At 26.0% G+C, this 12,952-nt stretch overlaps 4 protein-coding genes across 4 annotated transcripts; 3 read left to right on the top strand and 1 right to left on the bottom strand.

Annotated features, from left to right (window-relative positions):
* Window positions 1–1,421: 1,421 nt before the first annotated feature.
* Window positions 1,422–2,315, top strand: SLBP (histone RNA hairpin-binding protein, putative; the record flags this gene model as incomplete). The annotated part of the gene is made up of 1 exon (XM_029005442.1): window positions 1,422–2,315. The coding sequence occupies one exon, from the start codon at window positions 1,422–1,424 to the stop codon at window positions 2,313–2,315; it is 894 nt and encodes a 297-aa protein (XP_028862031.1).
* Window positions 2,316–3,785: 1,470 nt separating this feature from the next.
* On the top strand, window positions 3,786–4,160 carry PmUG01_10025500 (mitochondrial ribosomal protein L14 precursor, putative; the record flags this gene model as incomplete). The annotated part of the gene is made up of 1 exon (XM_029005441.1): window positions 3,786–4,160. One exon carries the CDS (start codon window positions 3,786–3,788, stop codon window positions 4,158–4,160), a length of 375 nt encoding a protein of 124 aa, XP_028862030.1.
* A 1,027-nt stretch (window positions 4,161–5,187) lies between these two features.
* Window positions 5,188–6,903, bottom strand: PmUG01_10025400 (V-type proton ATPase 16 kDa proteolipid subunit, putative; the record flags this gene model as incomplete). The annotated part of the gene is made up of 5 exons (XM_029005440.1): window positions 5,188–5,258; window positions 5,448–5,568; window positions 5,758–5,837; window positions 6,212–6,370; window positions 6,834–6,903. 5 exons carry the CDS (start codon window positions 6,901–6,903, stop codon window positions 5,188–5,190), a joined length of 501 nt encoding a protein of 166 aa, XP_028862029.1.
* Window positions 6,904–10,471: 3,568 nt separating this feature from the next.
* On the top strand, window positions 10,472–12,214 carry COX10 (protoheme IX farnesyltransferase, putative; the record flags this gene model as incomplete). Its single annotated transcript, XM_029005439.1, has 1 exon — window positions 10,472–12,214. One exon carries the CDS (start codon window positions 10,472–10,474, stop codon window positions 12,212–12,214), a length of 1,743 nt encoding a protein of 580 aa, XP_028862028.1.
* Window positions 12,215–12,952: the final 738 nt, after the last annotated feature.

Below are 12,952 nucleotides of genomic sequence, written 5' to 3'. Positions count from 1 at the left end.
TATTTTACTAATTTGAAAAAAATTATATTCTTTTTTTGTTTTTTTTTCTTGCCTGTTAATGTGATATTATATAAAAAAAATAAATAAATAAAATAAAATAAAATAGCTATATTATTAAAATTGAGAATATTACCAAAACGTGTAATAATAGATACGTTATAACTGCTCATTTCGTATCTCAAAAGAAGAAATATTATGTGATTAAAAAGTGGTGAGCATTAACACATAATTTGAAATAATAAGTTAGTATTAAAATTGTCTAATTAACTATTTACATATGCGTATAACGTATAAATAAATGTACGGCGTAAATAGACGATGTAATGCTTATGTTTTTAATTTTGTAATTTTGTAATTTTTCCATTTTTCCGTTTTTCCATTTTTCCATTTTTCCATTTTTCCGTTTTTTCATTTTTCCATTTTTCCGTTTTTTCATTTTTCCATTTTTCCGTTTTTTCATTTTTCCATTTTTCCGTTTTTTCATTTTTCCATTTTTCCGTTTTTTCATTTTTCCATTTTTCCATTTTTTCCATTCATCATAATTTTTAACTACACTCAATACTTTTTCTAAAATAACATGTGAAGAGGACAATTTTTTTTTTTTTTAAAATGTACAACTTTTTGTAGGAGACCTTTTGGAGAACCATTAACGTGTGCCTTAAAATAACTACTGCGTATTACGTGGATGTGTGTACATGTGCGTATGTATTAATATGTGTGTATATATGTGCACATGTATAACTCATGTATGCACATATGTATGTGCAGTGGTTTATATTTTAGAATAATTTTTTCCATAAAATTTAAAGGCCTATTTTGTGATTTCCCTTAAAGAAAAGAAATGAAAATTATTATCTTTATCCATTTCGTAAATAATAATAAAAATATAAAGTTCAAGAAAAAGTAATAAAATGTACACATACATTTGTTCATTTCAAAAATCTTAGGTGGTACATACGCTTGTACAAATATAAAAAGCGCTATATAATTAAAAATGGTAAGTTTATTCTATACATGTTTATTCAAATTTTGTAACAGATAAAACCTCATGAGCATATGCATATCATATTTGGAAGATTTTTTTTTTTTTTTTTTTTTTTCTCTTATGTACTCCATTACACTGCTCTGTTGACACGTTAAGCTGTAATGTATGCACTCTACTAACATAATAAAAAAGCTGCTTATAATTCATACATATAATGCAATTATGCAACGAATAAATAAATCTTATGCACATAATTAACAATAATGCTTCTTAAAATATTATTCACTTATCTGTAAATAAATACATTCTGTTATTTAGTTCATAGCTTTTGTTAAACAAATATCTAAATGTTCTTGTTGGCTAATATTACAGTTAAATTTAAATATAACGTAAAAAAAAAAAAAAAAAAAAAAAAAATTATAGCTTATTTGACGAAATGAGCGAAAGATTAAATTTTCAGAGAAACAAATATAAAAATGTGAACAACCAGTTAAGCAAAGCACAAATAAATCAAAGACTTAAGAATATTAGTTTAACGAAGCGCTTGATATCATATGAAAGATATATAAATGCTGTGCCAAAAAAAGAAAGGAGTGAGAATTTAAAAAATGATTGGCACCCAGAAACACCTAGAATCGATAAAAAACTGAGTTTATCTCAGTGGAATAAGGAAATGAAAAAATGGAGAAAACAAGTTCATGCATGGGGTAATATATCTGATGAAGTTCACAGATATATATGTAGTTTGTCAACTTCCGAAAAAAATGATTATTTATCTAAATTAAAATTACCTGAACTAAGTCAGATTGAAATTAATAATTTGAAAAAAAGAAATGAAGAACTTTCAGATAAGACATTAAAAAACATTTTATTAATTTCAGAAAATACTAATAATTATAATGAACATAATAATAAAATTATAGATATACCAATATTGTTTCTTCCACAAAATTTTAGTGGTACTATAATAAATAATGAGTTTATTATTATTAGGCAAGATTATTTAGAAAAATCTCTAATTTCGTTAAAAGATTATTATACTAAAAAATATGAACACTTATTTGAAAAATATTATTGTCTATATCTTATGCCCAATGATTATAATTTGAGAAACGGAAAAGAAAGTAAAATTGGGGAAAATGATATTGTTATTTATTTAACAAAGAAGAAGCAAGTCCAAAGTAATTATCCTCTTAACAAAAAAGATCAAATAATTGAATATATCAGGAACCAAAAAATAGAGGCCTCCAAATATTTGCATTTTTCCGACGTGACGATAAAGAATAATTATGAAAAACAAAAGAAAAAAGGTTTTATGGTGCGTTTTTAGAGAACCTTTTTTTTTTCTTTTTTTTTTTCATATTACCTACCTCTCCTCATTTTATTCCATATAACTATATTCTTGTATGTGTAAATACGTGTAAATATGTGTACATGTGTTTATACTTATATATACATGCGCATGGCCAAGAGGCACCTTACAAAGGCTGCTTAGTTAAACCAAATAAACAATAGTGCGCAAAACGTTTTACGTATATTCCCGTTTTCCCCGTAGGATGAACGAAAACTTCTTGTGGTGTAAATGTGTGTAGTGCGTATGTTTCTGAACTGTGAATGGTGCACCATGCACAGTTAAGTAGACATGTGTATAACGAAATACGTATATATATATATATATATATATATGTAATAGTAGTAATCTCTATTCCTTTTTGTTTAAAAAACGTTACCGCATCCTTATTCATAATTTCCACGTTACGTGTATTCATTTATCATGAAACATTTGATAACAGCACCTTTGATATTAGTAAGGATTACTAAAATATGCACCCTTCTTTTTCAAAATAAATTTTATTCCGTTGATTATGGGTATTTATTCTTAACTTTCGAATTTGATTTCGTACAAAAATAAATGTTTCGTAAAATTTACAAATTTTTATATATTTACATTACGCAAAAGTAACTATGTGTTATACTTGCGCATACATTGAAAAAGATTAAAAAACTAGTTTTTATCATTTAATTTAATATACATGTTCTGTGAACTGCTTAAATTAGTATGATTCATAAATAACGCAGCATTTGTATCAGTAATGCATGAAATTTATTATTCATGCAAAATATTTTTAAGGAAATGCCTTTTTTAAAAACATAAAATGAACATAGAAAAAAAAGTTTGGCGATCACAAAGTACTAAAAAAAGGAAAAAAACATAGAAGGGGTAACCCTTTTTAAAATAAGCACAAAAATAATATTAAATATGTACACATAATACTTAAATAAATATTTGTACGTATACGTGAAAGTGTGATAACAATTCATTCTCCGTTCGAAAGTTTTCAGCTTTATGAAGATGTACCCAGGGCTTATACTACCCTAAATTTTTTCTCTTTACGTAAATATAAACTTAAGTTCAAAATGACAACTTTGCATTTTTCATGATAATATATATCAAAGAAAAAAAATAAAATAAATTAAAACGTTTTACCATTTTAGCTAGAAAAAAAAAAAAAAATGAAATGTTTTACTATTTTGGCTAGATAAAAAAAAAAGAAAAAAAAAATACACATTTGTTCTCTTCCTTTTGTTCTCATAAACTACATGTTGAATTATACTGTTAAATGGAAAGAGTTAAGTAAAATCAGCTTCATGGTTTTCTTACTACGCTGAAGAAAATAAAAAATATAAAAGGTTGTTGCACCATAATTTACAGATAAAATCTTTTCGCTACAATTTATTATGTACGTATAAATATATGTATATGTATATTTATGCGTACTTGACTGCATAACCGTAATTAATGATACGGCTAACGCAACTTTTTAGTGGTCTTTGGAGGCAGTCCATGGTCCGATGTGCAGATAACAGTGGAGTCATAAAGGCATGTATAATTGGAATTGGAAAGAATAAATGGGGTACAGGAAAAATAGGAGATAGGATAAGAGTGTCTATACGAGATAAAACTAGCGAATGTGGTATTTCAGAAAAGACTCCTAAAGGAATTATTGTAAGGAGAAAAAAAGAAACTAAAAGAAAAGATGGCAGTTACATAAAATTTGATGACAATGCATTTGTTATTATAGCAAAAAATAAATTGAAGGCGACAAAAATTAAAGGACCTGTTGCAATGGAAACTAGACATAATTGTAGAAATTTGGCTAGGTACATTTTTTAATTTTTATGACTTAACAAGATATAATTACAGTATTTTTAAGAAAAAAATATATATACATGAATAATTCAATCTCGTGCATATATTGTATATCCCAATTAATGAAAAGGATACCCCAATGCAACATACGATTTTTAAAAAAATAAGTACGATCTTTTGACGTTACGCATATTTTAATGCTTCCTCCAAATGCATTTTTTTAATCTATTTAAAAATATTTTAAGCACACATAAAGGAATATATTTATTGTTCGCAAACAAATAGTAGTATCGATGTATATTTTTCTTTCCCCTTTTTTTTTATGTGTATTATGTATGCACATATATATATCAATACACAGACATGTTCCACGACTAGCCCCACTGTGACGACTTTTTTTTTTTTTCATTCAAGAATTTTTCATTTTTTATTTTTACTAACGTTTATATTGGTGTATGAAGTTAAAAAAAAAAAAAAATATTATAAGAATAAAATAATATAAAAAAGACTGACATAAAAGTAGTACATAATGTACATCTATATATGTATCAAAATAAAACTAAATATGTAACTCCCTTTTAGCAACATATAGAAAGTTCATTGTTATTTAAAATGGGTGTATTTTAAAAAAAAAGAAGTTATCATCGTTTAAACATTTTAAGAAGCCTTCTTATGATGTAATAGGCATACACATGTGTATGCATAATGTAATTATATACTTTTTGATTTATATTATTTAAAAAAAAAAAAAAAAAAATCATTTTTACTACTGATTGTTTTTTCTTTTTTTTTTTTTTACCCTCTTCTCACTACACGCACCTTTGTAGCTACGCTTAGTTCTACTCTATTAAAATTTTAGCCTTTATCAATTTATGCATATATGCATAAAAGCTATTTCTCTGATTTTTCTCGTAACATAAACTAAAAAATAAAATCGTTAACAAATATATAATTGCAAAAATCTGCCTGCTATTTGTGCTTCTTATCTCAACTTAATTACATACGCCATAAATCTTCTTCTCTTTTGTGTTAAAGAAAAAAAATAATAAAGTTATTGTGTTGCATATGATGCGCAAAGCTTCGTCGGTTCTGATATGGAAATGTAAATACCGATAATTAAACCTGTAGGGAAAGGGATGTAAAAACGAGATGTTCGAAAACTGTCGGGGGATACAATACGGATGTACACATATATGTACATATAAGTATATATACACACATATATATAAGTTTATGCGTGTATATTATATGCATAACTGTTCGTTCATTCCAAGGAAACTCTGTGTGTATCATATACAAAAAAAAACTTACCATATAATGCAAGGGTTTCTGAAAAAACAAGAATTAAAATCATTCCAATGAACAGTCTGTTTTGTTGCGCATTGGCTCTTACACCTGCATCACCAACAATTCCAATAGCTAATCCGGCAGCCTATAATTTAAGGGAGAAATAACAATTTGGTCGCTAAGCAATTTCGAATAAATACTGGCACATGCACATTCATACATTTGCATATTCACATACTCACACATCCAAACATTCAAACATTTGTTGTGTGAACTGACAAAAACAGAATATGGAGAAATATTCAAAACATTTTAAATCCTTTTGTTCACGTACTAATGAACTTAATCCAACTATTAACCCAGATGATAAATGTGTGTATCCCAAAAAAGTGGAGTACTCAGCAGCTGGAGTCACTGCAAATTGACGAAAAAAAAAAAAAAAAAATGAAATATCATTTATTCATTTTATTTAGATAAAAAAAAAAAAAAATATATATATATGAAATCATTTAAGCAATATGGCTAGATAAAAAAAAAAAATTCTAAATGTGTATATGTATTTATAAAACAATATGCAACAAATTAACTTTCCCTAAGTGTAACTTCAAACTGCTCGCACAATTTGCTAATGTTTAGTTATATTCACAAAAAACAAATAGTTCTCATTTCACAAAAGAATTAAAAAGAAAAAAGTTGTATCCATGTTTTTTTTGCACAAATGTTAGCATATATATATGTGTATACGGATGTGTGCTTTAGTCACGTATTAAATTATGGAATGTACTAACTTCTTCCGTATATAAGAATAGACATAATAATTCCATAAATACCAAGCACACCAGCCATAACTACAGGTAATATCGATTTCATAATTAGATCAGGCCTCATAACACCCACACTACATACCCCTACTCCACTTTTGGCCGTACCAAAGGCAGCCCCCAAATCTGAAATGGAATAAAATATTAATAAGGCATGTATACAAACTTATGTGTAACATATTACATATATATATATATATATATATATGTAATATACATATAGGCGCATGTAATATACACATGAACATATGCAATATACTTATACGTGTATGCACTATACATATACACGTACGTAATATATATATACACACATACGTAACATATATATACACATGTACATAACATATAAATACACATGTACAAATGCTATAGTGGGAGGAAAATGATGTAAAAATAAAAAAAAGGTTCAAAGGACACTAACAAACTATCCTTGCATATGAACGTTCCAAAGAAAAACAAGCAAAATTCATGTGTACACATAATGCAAAGGTATACATAATATATATACATATATAAATATATGCGTATGTACATAAATATACAAAAATTTGGCTAAATGTGTAAATCTTCTAAAATGTTCAAAAATTACTGGAAAAAATGGAGGATGCAGCAATTCCCATAAATCCAAAAAAAGCTGAATTAGGATCACATGGTCGCATTTTCGGAACACAAAAAAAAAGGAAAAAAAAAACAAAAAGAAAATAAAGAAAACAAACAAAGAAAAGAAGAAACACTCCTTTATTTAAGTTATTTAGCTCGAAATTAGTAAAAATTCTATATTATTATTTTCGTAACACTATATTTAAAAAGAGAGAGAACCACAAGAATGCCTTTAACTTTACGTAAATAAAATGTATATATATATATATATATATATATATATATATATATATATATATGTTAAGTATTTGTGTATGCATATAAAAAAAGAAAAAATAATTTTAACTTAATTATATTTTAAATTATTTTAATACAATTTAAAAAAAAAAAAAAATAAATAAATCCCTTTCGCATGCATTGAGTTATATTTATATGAAAAGTAAAAAATAAAAAAAAAATTTTGTTTTGTGAAACTTTGTCCTCGTTTGTATAAATATTATTATATATAAAAACGTATTATATATATATGTATTTATATTAATTTTTATGAATATATGTATATATTTATGTAATATCATATAGTACAAATGTATAAGGATTGATTTAAAAATACACAAAAAAAATTCTCATATGCGCGTATTAATATAAAAGTAACAAATTTATTTTTATGTATGCATTTCCTATTTTGTTTCACACTTTTTCGCTCATTTGTTCGTACATTTTCTTGTACATCTTTCAATTCAATTTTTACGCTGAGTTTACATTCAGCCAAATGGACAACTAAAGAAAAAAAAAAGAAAAAAAAAAAAAAAAGGAAATTAAAAAATTAACAGAATATTTTTTTTTTAGCTGTAAAAATGTAAAATTTCACCACTTGGCAATTTTACGCATTCGTATTTTTCACATACTTACATATAATATATGTACATCATTTTGCGATATAAAAGATGTATTTAAAAGATTTGTATGATATATAATGAAATGATATATACCATAAAATATTGCATAAGAATAAATATATTATGTATACAAGTGAAATGATAAATTTTAAACTCGCTCAAATGGCAATAATTGAAAGAAGCGTTTTGAAAGATGAACTTTGATATCCCCTTAAATGTGTATATGTGAATATGTATGCATTGTATAAGTAAACTTATCTAAATGTTCCTTTGATATATTGTAATATTTTTCAAGTTATTTTTGCTACTATTTTATTTCCATACTTTCGTTATTATTTTATCATTATTATTTTATCATTATTACGTTATCATTATTATTTTATCATTATTACGTTATCATTATTATTTTATCATTATTACGTTATCATTATTATTTTATCATTATTACGTTATCATTATTATTTTATCATTATTACGTTATCATTATTATTTTATCATTATTACGTTATCATTATTATAATTTTTTTTTTTTTTTCCCACCCATTCTCATTTTTAATTTTTGCATCTCTATCAAATGCAATTTAGTGATACAAATTAAGCACGTGAATTAGTTGGTATTTCAACGAGGAAAAAAATGTTTAAAAAAATATTTTACTAATTAGTTATGTGTAAATGTAATTATCATGTAATAAAATTAATATTTTCCATTTGATAATTTCCTTTAAGAACAGACACTTATCACAACGATAAAGTGTATTTATATATATATATATATATGTATATACATAAATTTCACATGTTTGATCATTTTATCTTTTAAAATAAAGAGAGTACATATTAATATATGGTTAAAAATGAAACGTTTTAAACGAAAGACACATGCTTACATCATTATTTTGCAAATACTTATATTTATAAAAAAAAAAAAGAAATAGAGGAAGGAAAATATTTAATTAAAGAAAAAAAGCATACATAAGTACTGTATAGAATAATCCTTTTATCTTTAAAAGAAAATATTCCTTCGTTGTAAATAAAAAAAAAGAAAAAAAAATGTTCTTCCCCAATTCCAAGTGTACACGATGAATATAAATCCAAAGGAAATAAATGGAATATATTTCATTACAAATCTGTTAACATATTAAAAAGTAATTATTTTTAAAAGGAAAATTTGTTATTACGTTCATCATTTTAAATGGTTTTTGCTGAGTAATTTGTGGGTGTATTAATTTTTGCTAAGCAGCTAACGGGTATAACTTTTTTTTTTTTTTTTTTATTCCCGTTATACATTTATTTTATTATTTCGAAATTTTGGACAACCCAAAGGAACTACAGGAGTATGGTTCACAGATAAAGTAAGATACTGAGAAATTTTTAAATATATATACTTATATATTCACATGTATTATCACATGCACAAATATGTGCATACGTATGTGTATATATATATATATATATATATATATAACAGCGCAAATGGTGTGACAATAAACGAGAAATAACAGGAGTTAAAATTTCCCCCCTTCTGGTTAGTTATAATATAATACTGTTCAAAAAAGACCGAATGGAATGTTTTTTCATTGGTCATTACATTTTAAAAAATTATTATATTCTTTTTTCAATGAAATTTAGATGCTCTTAAATTTAAACTTGTAAAAATTACCTATTCATACTTCTTTTTATTTGTCAATTATAATAAAATAGCTTTATTTTGATAAGACAAAAGAGAAAGCAACTGAAGTGAAAAGTGCTATAACTGTTCCCGCAGAAATGATATGGGGCGTGTGCGCATACTGTATACCTCATAATTTTTGAAAAAAAAAAAATTGCTTAAAAGGCAATTAAATACTTAACATTCTTCCTAATTGCCCTCTTGAGTAATTGTTATAATATATATATGTGTATGCGCTTTTTATAACAAAAATGTTTGACTAACAGGTACAAGTAATTTGTATTATTCGCAAATGAAAAAAAAAAGTACACGAGATATGGTAAATGGCATTGTTCAGTTGAGAATAAAGTTAGGGCTTTTTACGAGCAAAATTAAAAAAATTAAAAAAAATAAAAAAAATTAATAAAATGTAAATTACGTTTTTTCTTTATTTATTCACAGAAGGGTTATAAGCCCGTTTAATTTTTTTTTTTTTTTCCCATTCCCCAATTTTGTGTGAGTTAATGAACACTTTTTGATTACTGTACACAATACCGTTACAGATATTTTAACAAAAAAAAGCTAAACCGATACGGATATTTTGGCAAAAAAAAGTTAAACCGATACAGATATTTTGGCAAAAAAAAGTTAAACCGATACAGATATTTTGGCAAAAAAAAGTTAAATTAGTGCTTCACATATATGTAGCATTTTCCTTTTATGGGAAAATTTTACTAACTTGTTATGAGTATTATATATTTATGTATATTTATATTAAGTTTTTACACTTTTTAGTAGGATGTCAATATAACAAAAAGAAAAAAAAAAAAGGTTAAAAATATTGTAGATATATTTTATTTTTATAATAATTGACCTTTTTTTTTTTTTTAAGTATCATATTGTATGTGTGTATTTACACGAACTCAAACATGGGTTAAGCGGGCTTAGCATTATGATCGGCATGTGTTAAGCATTATGTGTTATGTGTTATGTGTTATGCCTTTTTCGTTTTGCTTTGCAGCGGTTTGCTTATTTGTTCTTTTTTTTTTTTTTTAATAACAGAATGAAAGGAGAAAAACGATGCTTGGAAAAAGGTTATTGCGTAGTGCGTATGTAACAAAAAAAGGCATAAGCATAGTTGAAAAAAATGCTGTTACAAATAAAAAGGTAAAAAATAAGGTGTTGACTGTTTCAGAATGTTCTTCATTATATTCTACTTATATTAAGGGAAATAGCGGTACTCTGAAAAAGGAAAGTGTTGTAATGTTAGGTGCAAATATAAGTAAAAAAGAGAAATATACAAAGAGTGCAGTAGAGGAAAGATTAATAGATTTTTATACAAAATGTATTTCATTAGATAATAAAATATTGCAGAAAGAAGAAAACATACCGAATAGTGGGAACCACACAAATTATCCTCTTTTTAGTATTACTAATAATGGGAACGGAAAATATTCTGAATATATGTATAAACTTTTGCACGTACCTGTGGCACGTCAGGGGGGAGTTACACGAAAAAAAGGGGAATCAGAAATGGAAGCAGGAGTCGAAGCAGGGAACGAAGCAGGATTCGAATCCGTTTCACTTGCCAATTCAAATAGGCATAAAAACGGGGGGGGAAATATACTTCTGTTAACACATGGGAGTAGCCCCCTTTTTAGTAGCATAGATTTAAAGGGAGAAAAATTAAAGGAAAAAACAGCTTTAGTGGTAAAAAAGTTATATAAGGATGCTAGTGAGAAAAATAAAATAAGCGTATTAAAAAGTAATATAAAAAGTTACCTAGAATTGTCAAAATGTAAATTAACTTTATGGGTTACTATAAGTAGTACTTTTGGTTATTTCATGTTAGGTGGTTCATCAACAAATGAAATTTACGCCTTAGCAATGGGTGTATTTCTTTGTAGTAGTAGTGCTAATTCATTTAATCAAATTATTGAAAGGAATATTGATAAGATAATGAAAAGAACTAAAAAAAGACCATTGGTATATAATAATAAAATATCTTTAACACATGCAAAGATATTTGCTTTTACGTCAGCAGTTGTAGGATCATTACTATTACATTTTTTTAATAATCCATTAACATCTTACTTGGGATTATTTAATATTTTCTTATATGCATGTATATATACTCCTTTAAAACTTATTACTCCATATAATACACATGTAGGTTCAATAGTTGGTTCTATACCTACATTAATGGGATGTACAGCTGTTGATCAGAATTTATTTTTACCAGAACCATGGATACTATTTTTTACACAATTCTTATGGCAATTTCCCCATTTTTATTCTCTAGCGTATTTATATAAAGAAGATTACTTAAAAGGGAAATATAAAATGTTTCCACTACAAGATAAACAAAATGGCATATATACAGCCAAACTTTGTAGACCATATTTAATATTATTATCTTCTCTTCCTTTTATTTTTTTTTTTTGTGGATATACATCCTACATGTATATCTTAACCTCCTTATTTCCAAATTTATTTATTCTTTATAAATTCCAGAGAATTATTGAAGCCCCTTCCAAAAGTAATTTTCGTTCCTTTTTTAAGCACTCTCTTTGGCATATTATTTTACTGCTAGCCTTGTCAGCGTATCATACGCAGGTGCCGGCGTGTAAAAATAAAAGAGAACACGAAGGCAAACATGAAAGCGAAGGAGAACATAAATGCAAAAATGGAAACACAAATGACAGCTTTACTAACAAGATCGAGAGAAATACATGCAACATGGAGGGACATAACATCAACAAAGAGCTCAGTATTACAAAATTTAAAAAGAAACTTTTAAAATTTTGCGTAGTTTTCTCCTAATGTGTTGGAACAGTACCTTGTTGGCATTCTCTTACGGAGGGATTATATATTCTTTCCTTTTATTTTTTAAAACAACCACTATGATAAAGGCACACCGTCGCGTTTTACCTTTTCGTTATTCTATTAACGCCGCTCAACTATATCTGCGTTATGACCATCCCACTTTTTCGTTTTGTTCCTTTGCACATATATTTATTCGTGTACTATTTTATTCATATATTCATTCATTTTTCAATTTGTATATTCATCTACTCGTTCATTCATTATTGTTTTTATTTTTTTTGTTTATGCTGCAGTTTGTCTATCCTTATAAGGTGCAATTTTTTTTTCATTTTATTTATCAACAACATACTGTAATGTAAAGTAACATCAAGGTATATGTTCTTTTGTATACGTAATAGTCATCGACTGTTTGTAGATTGAAGATACATATTTTGGATTTGAAAATGGTACATAATATGTATGTGTGCTGTATTTTGGGACCCTTTTGTACATATGAGTAGTCCACACATGCTTTTCACGTTACCTTGTTGGAAATTAATATTTTTTTTTTTCCTATTTTCCTTTTTTAATGCATTTATATTTTTTATCTTTTTTTTGGAAAATATGCAAAAATTGTATATCCATGCCGCGCTGCTATTCTTTGGACAATATCTAAAATGCATTCACACGCATTTAAAAAAAATCCGTGCATTTCCTTTTTCATGCATTAATACAATAAAATTTGAAGTATTTACA

The sequence above is a fragment of the Plasmodium malariae genome (assembly GCF_900090045.1).
Source record: "Plasmodium malariae genome assembly, chromosome: 10".
NCBI lineage: Eukaryota > Apicomplexa > Aconoidasida > Haemosporida > Plasmodiidae > Plasmodium > Plasmodium malariae.
This window is presented reverse-complemented; position numbering and strand designations above follow the sequence as displayed.